The following is a 22,962-nucleotide window of genomic DNA, read 5'->3' as shown; positions in this document are numbered from 1 at the left end:
TCTCAAAGAGTTTTCTTTATTTTCATGACTATGAAAATTGTAGATTCACACTGAAGGCATCAAAACTATGAATTAACACATGTGGAATAATATACATAACAAAAAAGTGTGAAACAACTGAAAATATGTCATAGTCTAGGTTCTTCGAAGTAGCCACCTTTTGCTTTGATTACTGCTTTGCACACTCTTGGCATTCTCTTGATGAGCTTCAGGAGGTAGTCATCTGAAATGGTTTTCCAACAGTCTTGAAGGAGTTCCCAGAGATGCTTAGCACTTGTTGGCCCTTTTGCCTTCACTCTGCGGTCCAGCTCACCCCAAACCATCTCGATTGGGTTCATGGGTCCATGACTGTGGAGGCCAGGTCATCTGGAGCAGCACCCCATCACTCTCCTTCATGGTTAAATAGCCCTTACACAGCCTGGAGGTGTGTTTGGGGTCATTGTCCTGTTGAAAAATAAATGATGGTCCAACTATACGCAAACCGGATGGAATAGCATGCCGCTGCAAGATGCTGTGGTAGCCATGCTGGTTCAGTATGCCTTCAATTTTGAATGAATTCCCAACAGTGTCACCAGCAAAGCACCCCCACACCATCACACCTCCTCCTCCATGCTTCACGGTGGGAACCAGGCATGTAGAATCCATCCGTTCACCTTTTCTGCGTCGCACAAAGACACGGTGGTTGGAACCAAAGATCTCAAATTTGGACTCATCAGACCAAAGCACAGATTTCCACTGGTCTAATGTCCATTCCTGTGTTCTTTAGCCCAAACAAGTCTCTTCTGCTTGTTGCCTGTCCTTAGCAGTGGTTTCTTAGCCGATATTCTACCATGAAGGCCTGATTCACACAGTCTCCTCATAACAGTTGTTCTAGAGATGTGTCTGCTGCTAGAACTCTGTGTGGCATTGACCTGGTCTCTAATCTGAGCTGCTGTTAACCTGTGATTTCTGAGGCTGGTGACTCGGATGAACTTATCCTCCACAGCAGAGGTGACTCTTGGTCTTCCTTTCCTGGGGTGGTCCGCATGTGAGCCAGTTTCTTTGTAGCGCTTGATGGTTTTTGTGACTGCACTTGGGGACACTTTCAAAGTTTTCCCAATTTTTCGGACTGACTGACCTTCATTTCTTAAAGTTATGATGGCCACTTGTTTTTCTTTACTTAGCTGCTTTTTTCTTGCCATAATACAAATTCTAACAGTCTATTCAGTAGGACTATCAGCTGTGTATCCACCTGACTTCTCCACAACGCAACTGATGGTCCCAACCCCATTTATAAGGCAAGAAATCCCACTTATTAAACCTGACAGGGCACACCTGTGAAGTGAAAACCATTTCAGGTGACTACCTCTTGAAGCTCGCCAAGAGGATGAAAAGCAGTAATCAAAGCAAAAGGTGGCTACTTTGAAGAACCTAGAATATGACATATTTTCAGTTGTTTCACACTTTTTTGTTATGTATATAATTCCACATGTGTTAATTCATAGTTTTGATGCCTTCAGTGTGAATCTACAATTTTCATAGTCATGAAAATAAAAAAAACTCTTTGAACGAGAAGGTGTGTCCAAACTTTTGGTCTGTACTGTATATATCACTATTTATTACATTATTCATTCCAGTATAATTCCCTATTTTCTACTATATTTATATCTACACTATGGACTTTTTCATTTTACCTTCTCATATTCTACTATATTTATTATTGGTTTTATAATACTATTGAGATATAAGAGAGCCATCAATAGTATGGTTATCTTTATATTTATGAAACATATGGTCATTCTTTCTTTTTTTTTGTATCAATAAATTACCCATATCAACGATATAGTATTCCCAATAGCCTTTTTTCCGTAGTACATACTGTATTAAAAAAGGAAATTTAGGGACAGGATTAGTCCCACAGTCACAATCATCAATGGAATTGTCAGTATCCAGTATATCAAGTTTTTAATATGCAGTATACCTTGCATTATATTTTCATTATTTATTATTGTCCATTATATATTTTTATATATAAGAATCAAGCGCAAGGCAGCTCTCACCTGCTAAACAACACCCACTGGGCACAGGCACCGCACCTGGATGCGGAAATGTATAGAATCCAATGAAAGAAAAAGTCCAGCTCAGCTCGGGTGCAAAAGATGACTCTTTTATTCCAGCGGTTTTAAAATTTCCATAAGACTGTGTTTGTCCTTCTTCATGACAAACAAAGTCTTATGGAAATTTTAAAACCGCTGGAATAAAAAAAGTCACCTTTTGCACCCGAGCTGAGCTGGACTTTTTCTTTCATATTTTTCTATATGTTTTTATTATTTTTCTATTATGTTTGACAATTTTTAGGATGTAACATATGGACTAATATCAATATATGTCTATTCCTTTATTTATCTATTTATTATTTATTTATAGACATTGAATGCATACTGCATAAAAGACGCATAGTCTCTGCAAAATTATGTATGACTACCTGCCGATCCATTGGAATCCACTCCATATACTATGCCCTTCTGAGTTTTATTTCCTTCCCGTAATGCCAGCTATGCTATAAAAATGCATTAGCATCAGTATACTGAGGAAGGGACCGTAGTCCCGAAACGCGTCTGGTATTGATAAAGACAGTACATACTGGATGGCCATACCGAAAATTGTACTATTGGAATGTAACAAGATAACCACTTGACCACGATTGAGGACTATCATCCCTGAATCATAGACAGTGCTGTAAAGAAAAGAACGGCGATCCCAGCACACGTGGGACGCCGACCGGAGCGCATACTATCGTAACAACTGATAGACACATACAAGCCGGCACTATCATACCAAGTCCATCGGAGGGTAACGTAACCCTTGTGGCAAACATACAGATTAATAGATCTATTGGTTTATATGGCAGTACTTGCTGATGAATGATTATACCTAAACGGCATTACTCCCAATTTAACTGCGGCAATACACAGAGAGACCACAAGAGAGGTCTGGACAGTACAAGCATACCACTGATAATATAGTGAATTAAGAGGTATTGGTCTACCCTCACTGAAAGGGATTAATGTACTGCATTGTAGGAGGATTCCATTTTTAATCCTATTTATATTTAATTCACATTTTGGAAGAATATTACGTTGCATTGCAGCGGGACTAGTCATCCATGTGATCATTTGGAGGAATTCTGAAGATATGTTTTTTATTCTGCTGTGTTTCTGAAAATTGCCATCCTTACCATTATAATCATATTATTGTATTATTATTATTTTTTTTGTTTGTCTATCTTCATCTGTGCTATATTGTATACTAGTATCATTGATTGCAATCCAATTATCCTCTACGATTATCACTGGGGTGATGCTCCAGGTGGAGATAGTGCTCATCCTAGCAGTACGATCTTACCCCATATTAAGGGGGGAGCACTGATCTACACAGGGATCCACAAAAGGATTTCCCTGAAATAGGGTATTAGTACTATTGAGATCACAGTCTGGTGTTTTGTAAAGACCGCATAGAATAAAAATATATATATAAAATAAAGGCTGACAAATAGTGTTTTTTTATTCTAATAAATGTATCTAATCTCCATTCGACTTCCTGATAATTGATTGCCCTCCAATTTTCTTTTTTATTTGTTCTATATTTATAATAAATTAATATTTAAGTATTTTCATTTTCTTAATTCCCGGAGAACCCCTTTAAGGACCAGGCCATTTTTTAGTAAATCTGACATGTATCCCTTTATGTGGTGATAACTTTAAAACGCTTTTACTTAACCAGGCCATTCTGAGATAGTTTTCTCGTCAAATATTGTACTTCATGACACTGGTAAATTTCATTCATTTTTATTTGTAATAAAAAAAAAAAAATGTACAAAAAAAAAAAGTTAAAAATTAGCAAATTTCTAAATTTACATTTCTCTTTTAAAATAGATAGTAATACCCCCAAAATAGTTATTACTTTACATTCTCCATATGTCTACTTCATGTCTGGATCATTTTGAAAATTACATTTTTTGGGGACATTAGAATCTTAAAATGTTTAAGAAAATGTCCAAAACCCACATTTTTTAAGGACCAGTTCAGTTATGAAGTCACTTTGTGGGGCTGAAACCACCCATAAAACACCCCATTTTAGAAATGACACCCCTCAAGCTATTCAAAACTCATTTTACAAAAACTTTGTTAACCCTTTAAGTGCCCCATGAGAATTAAGGAAACAACATCAAGGGTTAACAGCCAAACAAAACTCAAAATCTATTACCCTGAATTTGGAGTTTATAGAAACGCCCAATATGTGCTCAAAAACTGATGTATGGGCACACAGCAGGCTTCACAGTGGAAGCAGCACCATATGGATTTAGGAGAGCGTATTTAGCTGGAACGGTAATTGGGAGCTATGTCGCATATAAAGACCCTGAGGTGGCCATACAGTAGGAACCAGAAAAAAGTGACCCCATTTTGGAAACTACACTCCTCAATGAATCTTTTAAGGCGTGTAGTGAGCAATTTGACCTCGAAGATGTTTCCTAGAATTAGGAAACACTTGGCAGCGAAAATGAAAACTTTCACAAAAAAGTTGCTTTACACCCAAAGAAGTGACCCCATTTTGTAAAGAGCACCCCCGTATGAACAGTTTAAGTGGTGGAAAGGGCACTTTTCAGCAAACAAGTGTCTCACAGAAGGCAGTGTCTCTCACTTGTTAAAGGATTTCAAAGCACACATTTGTGAAAATGAAAAATTACTAGCAGACCACAATTTTTCACTTTAACAAGGGATTAAAGGAGAAAATGCATTTGCAGTATGTGTTTCCCATTTTATCCCCATTCAGGGAACACCCCATATGTGCTTGTAGTCTGCTGTATGGGCACACAGCAGGCAAACAGCAAAATATGGATTTTGCTGGCCGGTCTGAATTGGCAGACATGGATTTTAGGTGCCATGTCACATTAAAAATATTCCAGAGGTCCCCAGAAATTAAAAACCCTAAGAAGTGACCCCATTTTGGAAAGAGTACCCCCGTACAAACATTTTAAGGGGTGGAAAGGGCACTTTTGACCTAACCGGTGTTTCACAGAAATTTATATGTAGTAGTTGGTGAAAAGTGGATATGTAAGCTATGCGGATTAAATCAGAGATACAAGGTGGTAAAACTACAGGGTAGTTAATTAAATTAATACTCCATGGATGAGTGGTAATTTTAAAACAATCCTACATGCACAGGTCAGGTTTTTCAGGATAGGTTTCGCAGTGGTAAATAGTGTCTTTCCTTATCCCCCTGTTGGAACCCACCCTGCATCTTTTTTAGGTCCTTGGTTTGGGGGTAGTCGTTGTGGTACCTCATACAGGAGCAGGGAAGCTGGTTTTACTGTGAAAGGTGGTCAGTACAAGGACATCCCTCTTGTCCTTGTACTTAACCACCAGCATGTTCTTATGGAGGAGAGCCCTACTTTTATCCATTCTCAGAATGTTTTAAGGCATTTTTATTACTTTCTGCAAAGTCAAAAGTTTACATACATTTCATTAATATTTGGTACCATTGCTCTTAAACTGTTTGACTTGGGTAAAACGTTTTGGATATCATTCCACAAGCTTCTCACAATAGTTGGTCGGAATTTGGGCCCATTCCTCCTAACAAAACTGGTGCAACTGAGCCGTGTTTGTTGGTTGCCTTGCTCGCACTTGCCTTTTCAGCTTTGCCCATACATTTTCAATAGGGACTGAGATCAGGGCTTTGTGATGGCCACTCCAAAACATTGACTTTGTTATCCTTAAGCCACTTTGTAACCAGTTTGGCAGTATGCTTCGGGCCATTGTCCATTTGGAAGACCCATTTACGCCCAAGCTTTAACTTCCTGGCTGATGTCTTGAGATGTTGCTTTAGCATTTCCACATAATCTTCTTTCCTCATGATGCTATCTATTTTGTGAAGTGCACCTTGCCCGTTTGCTAGGCAGGTACTGGCAGAATCTAATCCTCCCTTTGAAAAGTAATAGGGACTCATCTACACAGACATTTTTATCTGGGTTGTACACCTCAGCAAACCTGATGTTAAAGTGGTCAATGACAGGCCTAACCTTGAACAAACAGTCAAATGTCGGGTTGTTTTGGGGTAGGCACTGTGCATTGTCATTGTAGTGTAGGAATTTCCTAATTTACTCAATCTTTTCCAGGTCACCGTGTTACTGTAAATTGGAGTCTGGTAGAAAATGTCCGAACTCCAATATTGTCTAACGTTTGGCTTCTTTACAACACCCATATGCAGAATGAGTCTCCAAAACTTCATCATGCACTTACTGGGGTCTGGCATATGCCGATGTAGGGTTCTGATCAATGAATTGTTGGACGTATAAATTGGTTTGGGCCACCATAAAATTTTCAAAATCTTCATAGAAGATGATTTTGGAAAAAATCTAGTTCAGTAAAGCCCGCACAGTCTATCGGAGCTGCCCTAAAAATCTGGAATTTGGGGCTGATAATAGTCAGGGGGTGGGGTCCATATGGACTCATTTTGAGGGTCTGCCTCAGCTGTTTTTCTGGGGTGCCTTCTAGAGGGTCCCTCATCAGCGGATGATGATTATGAGGGGGTAGTGGAGTAGAGGAAAGTGGCATCCTCTTCTCCCTCACTGGCAGACTCAGTATTGTAGAGAAGCATGGCGTATGCCTCTTCAGCTGAGTATACTCGTTAGCACGGACGGGACATTTTTATTTCATTGGGGTGTAATGTGTGAAATGTGTAAACCTTTATTTAGTGTGAGGGGTGTGTATGTTGTGTTTTCACATGTGAAGGGGCTTGTAATAAATTTGAAAAGGAGTAAAGAAAAAAAGTTTTTAAAAAAATTACAAAGATGTTGCGTGGATGCAAAAATCTACACTAACACTACCTAAAATTGAATTATTTATATAGTGGTAAGGTGAACAGAAAAGTGTATGGTAGAGTCCTGGAAGGGGTGCATATCCTAAGGTTAAAATGGTCTCAGCAATGTGTAGGTTGCCGAGACAGTTTTGTTAAGTTTATGGGCTGGATTTTATTGGACTGGGAGAAGGTAGGATTGGTAGAGGGACCTCCTCAGTCCACCCTATTCCGGGACAGGTTTTCCCCTAGCCTGAAGGATCCCCAGAGGAAGCCAGCTGGGATCGTCAAGGGGAAATAAAGCATAGTCCAGGCTGTCAGTCTAGGAGAGTGAGGCCTGGAGAAAGCCTGGGAAGCTGGCTGCCCTGCTGGCTAGAGAAGCTGAATTCTCTGTGTGACCTGTGTTCAATAGGTGAGTTAGGAACTTCACTGTATTAGCCAGAGCCCAGGCGGGCAGGTGTTTATTTTGGTTTATGTTTTGTGGTGCTGGATCTTCAGCTTACCCAGTGAATTATAACTGCGGTTGCCAGTACTGCCGGAGTGTGATAAATAAAGCAACATTTGGACTTTAACCCTGCAGTCTTCAAGAGAATCTGTCATCGCCGCCCTACCTGAGAGTGTAACCCCTTACTATATAACTACACGAAGAAAAAAAAATTTGCACAGTAAACCGAGCAGACCGATCAGAAAAATGTATGTTTCTGATCAGCGCTCAGCAGGTGCAGAACCCACGCACACAGATATTATGAGTGTGTAAAAATCTACACTAAGGCTACTTTCACACTGGCATTGTGGCTTTCCGTTTGCGAGATCAGTCTAGGGCTCTCACAAGCGGTCCAAAAAGGATCGGTTTTGCCCTAATGCATTCTAAATGGAAAAGGATCCGCTCAGAATGCATCCGTTTGCCTCCGATCAGTCTCCATTTCGCTCTGGAGGCGGACACCAAAACGCTGCTTTCAGCATTTTGCTGTCCACTTGACGAAACTGAGACAAACGGATCCGGAATTGATATATATATATATATATGGAAATATATATATATATATATATATCTACACGGGGGGGGGGGGAGTTTCTGATCAGCGCTCAGCAGGTGCAGGACTCACGCACTAACACTACCTAAAATTGATTTCTATTTAACACTAAATGTATTTTTTAACCCTTTCGCTACCAGCACCGTACATGTAGGTAGAGCTGTGCAAGCATGACTCCCGCTCGCGCGTGCAGCGGTCGTCATGGCCGGCAAGTCCCTGTGGCTAATTGCCGCAAAAGGCAAGGTAATTAAATGCTTTAGATGCCGTGATCAAGTGAGGTTACAGCACCTAAATGCGCAAAAACCAGGAAGCTCGTGCTTCCGGACTTCCTAACTATTCCCCACGTGTCCAATCCAGACATAGATAGTTGCGCTGAATACTGGTCGTTTTATTGAGAAAGCTAGAAGTTTTCAAACTGCAATTCTTATTTTGGCCACCAGATGCCAGGATAAGAAATGAGCAAAAATGAGCAAAATAAGCTAGTAATAAATTCCGGATAACCCAAAATGAAAAAAACAAAATAATAATAATATTATTATTATAATACATTTTTTCTCCAAGTTTACATTTATTTTTACACTATTTAAACATAAGGAACCTATACATATAGGGTATCGTTGCAATCGTACTGACGCAGAGAATGAAGGGCATGGGCCGTAAACAAAACGCCGTGGGAACAAAACTCGTAAAACGGTGGAGGGATTGTGTTTAGTTTTTTTTTCCCCAATTTCACCCCATTCGGATTTTTTTTACCGCTTCCCACGACATTTTATGCCATAATTAATGATGGCATTAGAAAGTATAACTTGTTCCACAAACAATAAGCCCTTATACAGCTATGTGACCAGAAAATAAAAAAAGTTACAGATTTTTTTATCTTTTTCATTTGCAGCTGTCCCAGATCCCTAAACCACCATCCATCTCTGTTCCTGTCCCTCCCTCTCCTTTTTACGGACGCCATTTGGTCTGTGCGCTTTGTGGGGTAATTTTTTATTTTTTTTTACTATTTTGCAGCTCTGCACCACTTTTTCTGTGTGTGAGCCGTGGCTGCCAAGCACTGATCAGTCGGTAAACCACTGTTCATCACCTGTGCCAATTTTTATATATATATATATATATATATATATATATATATATATATATATATATATATAGTGACAGCTCTTTGGATCTCATCTTGAGAGTTGACAGCAACAGATTCCAAATGCAAATAGCACACTTGAAATGAATTCTGGACCTTTTATCTGCTCATTGTAAATTGGATAATGAGGGAATAACGCACACCTGGCCATGGAACAGCTGAGAAGCCAATTGTCCCATTACTTTTGGCCCCTTAACAAATGGGAGGCACATATGCAAACTGTTGTATTTCAAATCCATTGTGGTGGTGTATAGAGCCAAAAATGTTAGAATCGTGTCGATGTCCCAATATTTATGGACCTGGCTGCATATGTGTGTGTAAAAAAATAAAAAAATGTGTATATATATATATATATATATATATATATATATAAAATATTTTTTTTGTATCTGCAGTATTTTTATATTGCAGTGTCTGGCAAACGTCAGCTTGCGTGGCCAATCGCAGTGCTGGGAGCGGCAGGGGGCAGAAAGACACCATCTTGCCCTTACGCGGCAGGGATGCCTGCAGCCATGGTGCCCCGATTCCCCTGCGATCCTACCCCAGCATCCACTGCAGATGTTACAGATTCCATGAAAAACAAAGAGGCACACAGGGAAAAGGTCTGAATAAGGGTGCATTCACATTGCGTCTGCATATTTGCTGTATGCACTAAGAGAGCTCCTGGCCTTACATCAAACACATTCACAGCCCATTCACTCAACAAAAGTTAAAAGAATGTCCTTGCATAGGATGGTATACCGTTTTAATCACTGTATAGATTAGCAGAGCAGACTACATTATTTTATTATCCCACAGTATACTTAAAAAAAAAAAAAATTACATGGAGACCTATAAAGTGGCATTGACCGGAAGCATCTGATGTAGGTATACAGAGGCAAATCCTCTAGGTGTATACATCTGACAAACAATGCAACATGCACTGTAACATTTTTATATCCATGTACTTGATAAGACTTGCCTTTCAAATTATTCATCAAATGCATACTAGAGGAAAGAAACAAAATGCTGCAGATTCTACAGAATTGGCGGTTCAAAGAAGAAAAGAACCAGCAAGTTCCACACTGGAGACATTACATATCACTGCTAAATATTTACTGTCAGCAGTGATAAACAGAGAGGCTGACAAAGGGGCCAATATGAGACTGAAATGTTTTGTTACAATAAGGCTCTATTCACACTACGTTTGGTAAACAAGAAACATGAAAACCACCTTGTGCATATGCCAAACGTAGACATAGGTCTCCATTCACCAGATGGGAGACCAAAAGAGGAAATTTCACCAGATATACAGTAGAATGAGGTGTGGACTAAGGGTACTTTCACACTATCGTTAACGTTTTCTGGTATTGAGCTCCGTCCTAAGGGCTCAATACTGGAAAAAAATGTTTTATTCTAATGCATTCTGAATAGAGAGCAATCCGTTCAGGATGTCTTCAGTTCAGTCACTCTTACGGTATTTGGCCAGAGAAAATACCGCATCACGTTGCAGTATTTTCTCAGTCCAAATTTCCGGAACACTTGCCGGAATGCCGGATCTGGCATTATTTTCCATTGAAATGCATTAATACCGGATCCGGCACCAAGTGTTCCGGAAAATCTGATGCGGTTTTCCGGTCTGCGCATCCGTTTTTTCCGGATGACACCAGATAGACAAAACCGGTATTGCAATGCATTTGTGAGACGGATCCGCATCTGGATCAGTCTACAAATGCTATTCGTTTGCATACGGATTTCACAACGCAAGTGTGAAAGTACCCTTAGCTGGCACAAGATACACTGTAGTGACTGACATAGAACATATCAAAGTTCTGAAGGGTTTAAAGTAGCTGCATCTGTTGGCCTTGTCATGTAATTATATTTGATAGAGGTATCCAGAGATCAAAAATTTTGTTAAGAGTAGGCACCCCTCCCTTGACATTCCTGTAGTGGGTCATCACCTTGTCCATGTCCCCATCGCTAAGCCAGGTCAGGAGAATGTATTCATAAAATCAGTAAGATGGAATCACTTCAGAGTCCCCAATCATAGAACCTGAAGATAGGGTCATACAAAAACCTTTCACAGAGCAGCACCTTTTAGAGGGGTCAGGAAAAGGCTAGTGTCCTTTCCACCAAGGTCACACATGAAACCCCTGTCTTACGATATATATCAAAGAAATACGTGATCTAGTGCATATTTGGGCCACGTGCCTCCTGCTGAGAACTCAGGCCATGTATATGTGTCTACGGTATCAAAGTCAAATCGATCCCAGCTCAGTAACTGGGAGCAATTAGATAACTGAAGCCATCTTGCCATTGCCTCCACCATGTTTAGTATGCATGTATGCGGGACATTAGGATGGAGTCCATATGAAGTTGCTAGGATGCATGCCTGGGGCGTTATTTAATGCAAGGTGTCTCGTCAGCCTGATATGACAAGTCGTGGCAGCTAAGGGTGGATTCACACGACCGTAAGTGTTTTGCACTCCGCAAAACACAGATGCTGGCCGTGTGCGTTTTCGAAATTTGCAGACCGCACATGGCCAGCACTATAGAAAGAATGCCTAAGCTTGTCCACGGTTGCAGACAAGAATAGGACATGCTCTATCTTTTTTGCGGAGCCACCGGACGGAGCAACGGATGCGGACAGCACACTGTGTGCTGTCCTCATCTTTTGCGGCCCCATCCCCATTGAAATCAATGGGTCCGCACCCGTTCCGCAAATTTGCGGAACGGATGCTGATCCATTTATAAGGTCGTGAATGCACACTAAGATGGATTTGTTTATTTTAGGATGATGGAGTTCTGACAGAGGGAGGTCCAGCGGGGCCATGCAGTCTTCCGTCCCGAATCTAAGTCTGGGATCCTGACAAGACTGATAAAGAATTTGGATACATTTTGTTCCAAATGAACATGGGCCAGATCCGGCATTAATTTCCATTGAAATGCATTAAACCCCAAGTGTTCCGGCAAAACGGATCTGTTCTTCCAGTCCACGCATGCGCAGACCTTTAAAATGGTGAAAAAAAATAAATACCAGATCCATTTTTCCGTTTACGTCCGGATTGCCAAATACGGCAGGCAGTTCCGGCGACGGAACTAACTGCTGGAATCCTCTGCCACAAAGGTGAAAGTACCCTGAGCGCACAATAGCTTCCATACAATGGTTTCCAACTAGAATACACTAAACTTTAAATTACCTTTAACAAAGAGATGCTGAGAGACTCCCGACAGCTCCCGAGTAGTGCCTCACATTCTGTAATGGATTTGTTGTCCAAAGCGATACCGTTAATCTGCAATGACAGACAATGACTGATCGAGCACAGCAAAAAACATGGAATCAGCTTCATAACAGTGACATAACCTGGCACTCTTCAGAGCACTAGGCCCCTTTGATGTTTACCTTGCATGCACATTTAAGTCAGGCCTTCAATATTACATTAAAGATCTGGACATTTCTGGAGTAAAATCTAAGAAACACTGGGTGACTCCTTACATTTTAGCACATGGTCAAGGTCATAGCTTACAGAAACCCACTAGTTACATCTATGCTATTTTGCAGAGAGCAGGGGGTTTGTAAAACAAAAGAAAAAAGGAGATTTTTGTGAAACTCACCTGTAAAATCTTTTTCTCGTCTTTTCCATTGGGGGACACAGACCATGGGTATAGCTTAGAGGTATTAGTAGGAGGGACACTATGCAAATGAAAGAGCTCCTCCTCCTCGGGCTATACCCCCCGACTCCACCAGGAGGAACTCAGGCGTTGCACAAGCAGTAGGAGAAGGAGCAAGAAAAAATCATGGAAACCATCGGACCAAGCCATAAGGTCCAACCAGAAACAGAAAAACTGAACTAAAGACCCCTCCTGCAACAGGAATAATGGGTGGGAGCTGTGTCCCCCAATGGAAAAGACGAGAAAAAGATTTTACAGGTGAGTTTCACAAAAATCTCCTTTTCTCGTACTTTTTTCCATTGGGGGACACAGACCATGGGACGTCCAAAAGCAGTCCATGGGGTGGGAAAAAATATCAGCACCGCCAGAAGGAACGCCCAACGGTCAAACAGGAACCACAGCCTGCAAAACCCTGCGGCCAAAGCCGCATCAGCCGAAGCCAGTGAATGCAACTGACAAAAATTTGCAAAGGTATGCAAGGACGACCAGGTGGCCGCCGTACACAGCTGAGACGCAGAGGCACGATTGCGTCTTGCCCAGGAAGCCCCCACCGCCCTAGTGGAGCGAGCGGCAATCCTAGCCGGGGGAACTCCACCACAAGCGCGACAAGCCGCGGAAATAGCCAAGCAGATCCAGAGCGCCAAGAACGGCGGACAGAAGCAGTAGCCGCGAGATACACCTTCAGGACCCGTACAACATCCAGGGAATGCAGAGTGCGTTCCTTGGGGTTAGCCGGAGAAGGACAAAAGGAAGGCAGGACAAGATCCTCATCAAGGTGGAAGGGAGAGACCACCCTGGGCAAAAAGAAGGGGACTGGACGGAGCACAACTTAATCCTGGTGGAAAACCAGAAAGGCTCCTGACAGGAAAGAGCGGCCAGCTTCGACACCAGTCTGACTTAAAAGCTCGTGATGGGATGTGAACTCACAGCCACTGCATAATAGCCCAGAACTTTAATCACTACGCTATGTAGCTGTACCAGAAGCTATGGTCACAAGGAAGTCCAGATGAGAACAGTCAGAGAGACCCTCCTCAAAGGCTCAAAGGGGGCCGACTGCAGAGCGCGCAGAGCCAAATTGAGATCCCAAGGAGACAAAGGGGGAACATACGGGGAACCGAATGCGCCACCCCCGAAGAAAGGTCACCACCGGACCCTTAAGAGCAAGGGACCCCCGACGGCCCGCGCCGAAACCTGACCTTACAGGGAACTAAGCGACAGTCCCTGCACAAGCCCAGACTGAAGAAAAAACAGTACCATCAAGATGGACAACCGAAGGGGAGGGAACACCTAACCCTCACAAAAGGACAGGAAGGCCATCCAGGTACGATAGTAAATCCGGGAGGAAGAAGACTTCCCCGGACTGATCATGGTCCTAACCACTGAATCCGAGAACCCCATCTTCATCAGGATGGCGGTTTCAACAGTCACGCCGGTAAACGAAGAGACCGTAAATTCCGGTGGAAGAACGGGCCCTGAGACAGTAGGTCCTGTCTGTCGGGAAGAGGCCATGGGGCGTCCGCCAGCAACCGAGCCACGTCCGAAAAACCACGCGCGGCGAGGCCACTCCGGGGTGATGAGAACGGTCGGATTCCCTTCCGCCTCGAACTGGCGTAGACCCTTTGGTAGGAGAGGAAAACAGAGGAGGCTGAAGTCCTGCCACGGAGACACCTGCGCATCCATCCGTACGCCTCCGGATCTCGGGCGCGAGCCAGGACCACTGGGATCTTGTTGTTGAACCCGGACGCCATTAAGTCCACATCCGGACGGTCCCATCTGTGGCAGATTTCTTCGAACCCTTCTGGATGCAGAGACCACTCGCTTGGATCCACCTTGTTGTGGCTTAGAAAGTCCGCTGTCCAGTTGTCCACTCCTGGAATGCAAACTGCTGACAACACCGGAACGTGCGTCTCCGCCCACGTCAGAATTCTCTTCACCTCCTGCATCACCATCCGGCTGCGGGTCCCGCCCTGATGGTCGATATAGGCCACGGCCGCGGCATTGCCCGTTTGAACCCGCACTGGGAGGCCCGCAAGGAGAGAGGTCCAATAGGGGAGAGAGAGCGGAAAAAATCCCCCTCAGTTCCAGAAAGTTGATTGGAAGGAGAGACTCTGCCGCCGACCAAATCCCTTGAACCGTGCGAGACTGGAAAACGCCCCCCCAACCCAGGATGCTGGCATCGGTGGTGGCGATCGTCCAGGAGAATGCGAGAAAGGAAATCCCCGACCTCAGGTTCATCGGGAACAGCCACCAAGGGAGAGCTGCCCGAACCCGCTGAAAGGTAAAGGATCTCCTGTTGCGCCAGGCGAGTGTGAAACTGGGCATATGGAAGGCCTCGAAAGAGGCTACCATAAGACCCAGGACCTGCAAGTATTCCCGAATGGAGAGGCACGGGGAGCGCAGCAGATGCGACACTGCCCCCTGGATCTGGGAGGACTTGAAGGCTGGCAGAATACTTTGGCAGCCGAGGTGTCCAAAATCATCCTCCGGAAGAAGAGCCTCTGGGACGGGAAGAGGCAGGAGTTTGGGAAAGTTACCAGCCAGCCGAACCGTTCCAGAGTCTGAACAGTGATCCGGACGCTGTCCTTGGTCTGCAGTAGAGAGGGGGGCCTCTATCCGGATATCGTCCCGATAGGGCAGCAAAGGAATGCCCCTGGTACGAAGAAGCGCCATGAGCGGTCCAGGACCGTGGCAAGGACCCGCGGGGTGGTCGCCAACCCGAAGGAAGGGCGACAAACTGACAGTGTCGACCCATAATGGCGAAGCGCAGGAATCGATGGTGGGATTCCGCAATCGGGACATGTGATAGGCCTAGGAGCAGCAGGGCGGGCTGACTGGGCCCTCTAGTGCCGGGAAGGCTGGTGCAAAGGAAGGCCTCTTTGCGGGCGACCTGAGACCCCCGGCGGAGGAAGCAGGCGACGGCCTACCAGATGAGAAACGGCAAAAGGCATGCAGAGATTAACTCGTCCAGCTAATCCCCATAAGGTCTGGAAACCCCAAAGGGGAGTTTAGCAAGGGAACGCTTGGTGGAGGCATCAGCGTCCCACACCTTCAATCAGATCTCTTCGCGCTGAGTGACAGAGATGGCCAACCAGCGGGCAAAGAGGGAAACAATGTCCCTAGAAGCTTCGCAAAGAATCTTAGAAGCCTGAGACATCTGGAGAACCAACTCCAGTGTGTTAGTAGTCGCATCTCGTACCGCCAGTTCCTGGTGGTGGTGCTGTAACCACACCGAGAGAGCACTGGCTACCCCTGCTGAGTGAAAGGTAGGTCACAGGGACGCGCTGCCAGCGAAAAAAGGACCTGGAAGAGAGTCTATGCGTCTGTCTACAGCATCCTGGAAAGAGGAACTGACTAAGACAGGAAGGGCCATATAATTGGCTAATCCAGCCACCGGAGGATCCACCTTAGGGGGAGGAGACACCTCTCCTCGCCGTCAGCAGGGAAAGGAAAGTATATTCATGCGCTGGGTGGTCGAGAACCTTATTAAGACTACCCCAGGCCCTGGACATGATCGCGGAAAAATCCCTCATGGACCGGGAACATGGTAGTCTCCGACTGCCTGGACGGAAAAAGGGGGAACTCCTGACCAGTGGAAGGAGGAGAATCCCCTTGGAGAATAAAGGTGTCTCGGACAGTCGCCACTAAGTCAGCCACCCTGGTGGAGAGCTTAGGCGAGGGGTCCCGCTCCATGACCTAATCAGAGCCGGAAATTCTCCTTCAGACTTGCGCTCCCTAAGGGAGGGGAGAGTCGCCCGAACGCGCCTCTAGACGAGAGGGGGGGGGGGGAGCCGGAGCCATCCGAGGAGGGATGCTGCTGCTCACGCTCCCTGTTAGTAGTCGGGCGTCTTCTGTGGAAAACCACTTAGAGAGGTGGTTGGCGTCACAGGATTTGAAAATGCCCTATAGTCCAAAAAGGACCTGGCTCGTCCGAGCCGGATAATTCCCCTTCGGATTACTCTCCCTAAGGAGGGGGAAGAGCAGTCCGCAAGCGCCACCTGCGAGGTGAGGGGGGTGGAGAGACGGAGACATCCGAGGTGGGATGCTGCCGCACACGCTGCCTCTTCGTAGTCAGTCACCCACTGTGGGGACCACTGAGAGAGATGGAATCGGTAGCGCCACAGGATTAAAGGACATGGTTGCCTTGGCGACTAAGACCAATTTAGCGGCCGCGCTGGACATGGCAGATGCCCAAGCGGGGACCGCAGGCTCCCAGGAACGTGGAGGAGGGGTGGAGGAGGGGGGTAAGGCAGGGATGCAGGTAATACTTATCTGCTCCTGCAGATCTTCTCCCTCGACTCCAGGACCAGCAGGGATGCACCTCTTCAGGCGTCTGACTCCTTGTCCAGGAGTGCAGTGTTCTGGTGGAGGGTGGCAGCAGGAGACCCAGTAGCTGGTGGGATACCGGAGCTGCAGGTCGAGCCCGGATCCACTTGTCTTCTTTGGGGGGCAATGGAGGCAGCAGGGCAGCGTCCAAGGACAGCGGCGGGCATTCCACGGGGGACCAGGAAGGCGCCATGCCGACCTGTGTCCCCATCTAGAAAAATGTAAACAATTTTTGAAGGCTGAAAGGGGCTTTGAACTCAGAAAGCCTGGACATGGGGCAGAAGCAGCATTACCACTGAGCTACCAGCTTGCCTGGCACAAAACGGAGTAGAGTGATGAGGAGCTGCACGGCCGTGAGCAAACAGAGTCTCCGGTGTAAGGAGAGTCAGAGCGGCATGCCGAGGCTCCGCCCCCCCGAACGCGTCATTATGGCGCGAAATAAGCGCGCAAAACAAGCGCGCACGAAAATAAGCACGCGCGCGAAAAATATGCGCGAAAATAAGCGCGCGCGCGAAAATATGCGCGAAAATGAGCGCACGCGCGATTTAAACAAACACCACGTGGAGGAGCGGCCTGCCGGCGGGCGCTGAGAGAGCGCAGCAGCCAAGGCCCGACAAGAGAAGCGCTGAAGCCCACAGTTTAAGGGGGAAGAGATGCCTGAGTGCCAAAATGAAGAAAGTGCCCCATCAGGATCCTTCTTCAAGCTCACCCAGGTAGCCACAGACAAACAGACACAGAGGGAGGGGGAGGGACTGGGCAATACTTATCTGCTCAGCATGCTCCCTCGATGTCCAGACCAGCAGGGATGCGCCTCTTCAGACTTCTGACTCCAATCCAGGAGAACAGTGCTCTGGAGGAGGGTAGGCAGCAGGCGTCCCAGCAGCTGGTGGGATGCCGGAGCTAACAGGTCGAGCCCGGATCCACTTATCTTCTTGGGGGGAAATAGAGGCAGCCAGGCAACGTCCCAAAGACGGCGGCGGGCACTCCACGGGGGACCAGGAAGGCGCCATGCCGACCTGTGTCCCCATCTAGAATAAAAATAACAAAAAGGAGTAGAATCAGAGAGTGTCAACCTCCTTCACCAGACACTAAGCAAAGACTGAGTTCCTCCTGGTGGAGTCGGGGGGTATAGCCCGAGGAGGAGGAGCTCTTTCATTTGCATAGTGTCCCTCCTACTAATACCTCTAAGCTATACCCATGGTCTGTGTCCCCCAATGGAAAAAAGTACGAGAAATAATTAATTACTCAGTTTTAAATGTTACACACCACCGCTCCGTTCTCTACTCGGCTGATACCTAATCAATGACTTCAGTGGTCAAGCATGCATGAACAGCCCCTGAGGCCGGTGAATGGCTGCAGTGCTCACATGAACAGCATGTGGAAGTGCAGGTTGCATGGGAAAGGCTGGACATTTTTTAATTAATTTTACACAGCCCATTACTCTGCCAAATTTTTGAAAATCTTGTAAAACCCCTTTCAACAAACTTAGTAAAGGGTCTGAATACTTAGGTAAATGCAATATTTTTGTTTCTCCTTTTCAATAAATTAGCAAAGATTTCTAACATGTTGTTTTCACTTTGTCAGCAGAGGGCCACAAGATAATAAAGGTCTGAACACTTTATAAATGCACTGTGTGTGTGTGTGTGTGTGTGTGTGTGTGTGTGTGTATGTGTGTGTGTATGTGTGTGTGTATGTGTGTGTGTGTATGTGTATATATATATATATATATATATATACACACACATATATACACATATATACACATACATACATACACACACACACACACACACCTGTTTTTTGCAATTTTTCATATTTCTTTTTGGTTTCAGCACGGTTCTTGTTTAAGCCATCTATGCCCCTCCTCCCCATTTTTGTATGTGAGAGATGAGCTGCTGTTATGTGTAATCCTCTCCACACTGGAAAAAACAAGCATGCTCAGTGCATGAGCGGTTGATTTTAGGATGCTCTCCATACTAAGATCTGCACTGCGTATGTGCAGATGCTGTCATCAGAGCTTGCGCAGTGCAAATCTCTATGGGGAGAACCTCCTGACACCAACCGCGCATGTGCCAATGAAATCTCAACTGTGAAGATGCCTGGTACTTTCAAGTAGGCCATAGGGGAGAGGAGGAGGTGAAGTGATGCTCCAAGGGTCTAGGCCAGCTCCTTGGTGCTTCAGTTACCACATTTGCATAAAAATAATTATATAATTATGCTGCAACACTACATCCGTTTGCAGCAATGGAGGGCTCATTTTAACCACCATGATCAACCCTACCAGGCAGTATCCCTGTTTTAATAGAGTTGATCATGTTGACAAATGCTCTAACAGATCGAAATAAGATAAATAATACCGAAAAATCTCTATATGGCCACATCTTCAGCTTCTAGTGAATTCATGGAAAACTTGTTTATACTTACAGCCACTACTCTGTCACCAACTGTGAGAGATCCCTCTTTGGCAGCAGGACTTCCAGGCATCACAGATGCCACCAATATTCCAGTCTCCAAAGAAACTCCACTATCTATAAGTGAATACAGTTGGATATTTTGTTATACTTATCACAGGCACAGCATGACTAGCAACCTGATTTAAAATGTAAGGTGCATGGTACAGTGGTGGCTAACCTATGGCACAGGTGCCAGAGGCAGCGCTCAGAGCCCTCTCTGTGGGCACCCGCCCCCTGGAAAAAGTCTATGTTGTACCAATATACCTTAGACTTTTCCTGCCATTCATCAGCGCAGGGCGCACTGTGAACAGCACAGGCAGGCCATTATAGATTGATGATATACTATATTGGACTGTAGTATTCAGGTTAAATTGCCGTGTTGGCACTTTGCTATAAATATGTGGGTTTTGGGTTATAGTTTGGGCGATCAGTCTGTAAAAGGTTCGCCATCACTGGTATAGTATATTCCTAAGGGAATGTTCATATTCTGGAAATTTCACACAGATTTCTTCATCCCATAGTTTTTTTCACACAGATTTGACACCCCAAGGTATTCCGTGAGGGGCATGGCGAGTTCCTAGAATTTTTTATCACAAGTTAGCGGAAAATGATGATTTTTCTTTTTTTTTCCTTTTTTTTCTTTTTTCCTTACAAAGTCTCTTATTCCACTAACTTGCGACAAAAAATAAAAGATTCTAGGAACTCGCCATGCCCCTCACGGAATACCTTGGGGTGTCTTCTTTCCAAAATGGGGTCACTTGTGGCGTAGTTATACTGCCCTGGCAATTTAGGGGCCCAAATGTGTGAGAAGAACTTTGCAATCAAAATGTGTAAAAAATGCCCTGCAAAATCCGAAAGGTGCACTTTGGAATATGTGCCCCTTTGCCCACCTTGGCAGCAAAAAAGTGTGACACATCTGGTATCGCCGTACTCAGGAGAAGTTGGGGAATGTGTTTTGGGGTGTCATTTTACATATACCCATGCTGGATGAGAGAAATATCTTGGCAAAAGAAAACTTTTCCCATTTTTTTATACAAAGTTGGCATTTGACCAAGATATTTTTCTCACCCAGCATGGGTATATGTAAAATGACACCCCAAAACACATTCCCCAACTTCTCCTGAGTACGGCGATACCAGATGTGTGACACTTTTTTGCTGCCAAGGTGGGCAAAGGGGCACATATTCCAAAGTGCACCTTTCGGATTTTGCAGGGCATTTTTTACACATTTTGATTGCAAAGTTCTTCTCACACATTTGGGCCCCTAAATTGCCAGGGCAGTATAACTACGCCACAAGTGACCCCATTTTGGAAAGAAGACACCCCAAGGTATTCCGTGAGGGGCATGGCGAGTTCCTAGAATCTTTTATTTTTTGTCGCAAGTTAGTGGAATAAGAGACTTTGTAAGGAAAAAAGAAAAAAAAAGAAAAATCATAATTTTCCGCTAACTTGTGACAAAAAATAAAAAATTCTAGGAACTCGCCGTGCCCCTCACGGAATACCTTGGGGTGTCTTCTTTCCAAAATGGGGTCATTTGTGGCGTAGTTATACTGCCCTGGCAATTTAGGGGCCCAAATGTGTGAGAAGAACTTTGCAATCAAAATGTGTAAAAAATGGCCTGCAAAATCTGAAAGGTGCACTTTGGAATATGTGCCCCTTTGCCCACCTTGGCAGCAAAAAAGTGTCACACATGTGGTATCGCCGTACTCAGGAGAAGTTGGGGAATGTGTTTTGGGGTGCCATTTTACATATAACCATGCTGGGTGAGAGAAATATCTTGGCAAAAGACAACTTTTCCTATATTTTTATACAAAGTTGGCATTTGACCAAGATATTTTTCTCACCCAGCATGGGTATATGTAAAATGACACCCCAAAACACATTGCCCAACTTCTCCTGAGTACGGCGATACCAGATGTGTGACACTTTTTTGCAGCCTAGATGCGCAAAGGGGCCCAAATTCCTTTTAGGAGGGCATTTTTAGACATTTGGATCCCAGACTTCTTCTCACACTTTCGGGCCCCTAAAAAGCCAGGGCAGTATAAATACCCCACATGTGACCCCACTTTGGAAAGAAGACACCCCAAGGTATTCAATGAGGGGCCTGGCGAGTTCCTAGAAATTTTTTATTTTTTGCATAAGTTAGCAGAAATTGATTTTTTTGGTTTTTTTCTCACAAAGTCTCACTTTCCGCTAACTTAGGACAAAAATTTCAATCTTTCATGTACTCAATATGCCCCTCAGCGAATACCTTGGGGTGTCTTCTTTCCGAAATGGGGTCACATGTGGGGTATTTATACTGCCCTGGCTTTTTAGGGGCCCTAAAGCGTGAGAAGAAGTCTGGAATATAAATGTCTAAAAATGTTTACGCATTTGGATTCCGTGAGGGGTATGGTGCGTCCATGTGAGATTTTATTTTTTGACACAAGTTAGTAGAATATGAGACTTAGTAAGAAAAAACAAACAAAAAAATATATATATTTCCGCTAACTTGTGCCAAAAAATTGTCTGAATGGAGCCTTACAGGGGGGGGGTGATCAATGACAGGGGGGTGATCAATGACAGGGGGGTGATCACCCATACAGACTCCCGGATCAACCCCCTGTCACTGATCACCCCCCCTGTAAGGCTCCATTCAGACATCTGCATGATTTTTTACGGATCCATGGATACATGGATCGGATCCACAAAACACATGCGGACGTCTGAATGGAGCCTTACAGGGGGGTTATCAATGACAGGGGGTGATCAGGGTGATCACCCCCCTGTCACTGATCACCCCCCCTGTAAGGCTCCATTCAGACATCCGCATGATTTTTTACGGATCCATGGATACATGGATCGGATCCACAAAACACATGCGGACGTCTGAATGGAGCCTTACAGGGGGGTTATCAATGACAGGGGGTGATCAGGGTGATCACCCCCCTGTCACTGATCACCCCCCCTGTAAGGCTCCATTCAGACATCCGCATGATTTTTTACGGATCCATGGATACATGGATCGGATCCACAAAACACATGCGGACGTCTGAATGGAGCCTTACAGGGGGGTTATCAATGACAGGGGGTGATCAGGGTGATCACCCCCCTGTCACTGATCACCCCCCCTGTAAGGATCCATTCAGACATCCCCATGATTTTTTACGGATCCATGGATACATGGATCGGATCCACAAAACACATGCGGACGTCTGAATGGAGCCTTACAGGGGGGTTATCAATGACAGGGGGTGATCAGGGTGATCACCCCCCTGTCACTGATCACCCCCCCTGTAAGGATCCATTCAGACATCCGCATGATTTTTTACGGATCCATGGATACATGGATCGGATCCACAAAACACATGCGGACGTCTGAATGGAGCCTTACAGGGGGGTTATCAATGACAGGGGGTGATCACCCCCCCTGTAAGGATCCATTCAGACATCCGCATGATTTTTTACGGATCCATGGATACATGGATCGGATCCACAAAACACATGCGGACGTCTGAATGGAGCCTTACAGGGGGGTTATCGATGA

General features: G+C 45.0%; 1 protein-coding gene across 3 annotated transcripts in view; it reads right to left on the bottom strand.

Moving 5' to 3' along the window:
• The window catches only part of DLG5 (discs large MAGUK scaffold protein 5), a 219,561-nt gene that overhangs the window by 83,614 nt on the left and 112,985 nt on the right, over nt 1-22,962 (bottom strand). For all 3 annotated transcript variants that reach the window (XM_044296449.1, XM_044296451.1, XM_044296450.1), the window contains exons 14-15: nt 19,408-19,511; nt 12,189-12,281 (exon numbers count right to left, since the gene is read on the bottom strand). In XM_044296449.1, coding sequence (XP_044152384.1) covers nt 12,189-12,281; nt 19,408-19,511 — 197 coding nt within the window. The remainder of the gene's footprint in view (nt 1-12,188; nt 12,282-19,407; nt 19,512-22,962) is intronic.

This window comes from Bufo gargarizans, chromosome 6 (genome assembly GCF_014858855.1).
Source record: "Bufo gargarizans isolate SCDJY-AF-19 chromosome 6, ASM1485885v1, whole genome shotgun sequence".
NCBI lineage: Eukaryota > Metazoa > Chordata > Amphibia > Anura > Bufonidae > Bufo > Bufo gargarizans.
Note: the sequence above shows the minus strand (reverse complement) of the source record. Positions and strands in the feature narration are given on the sequence as shown.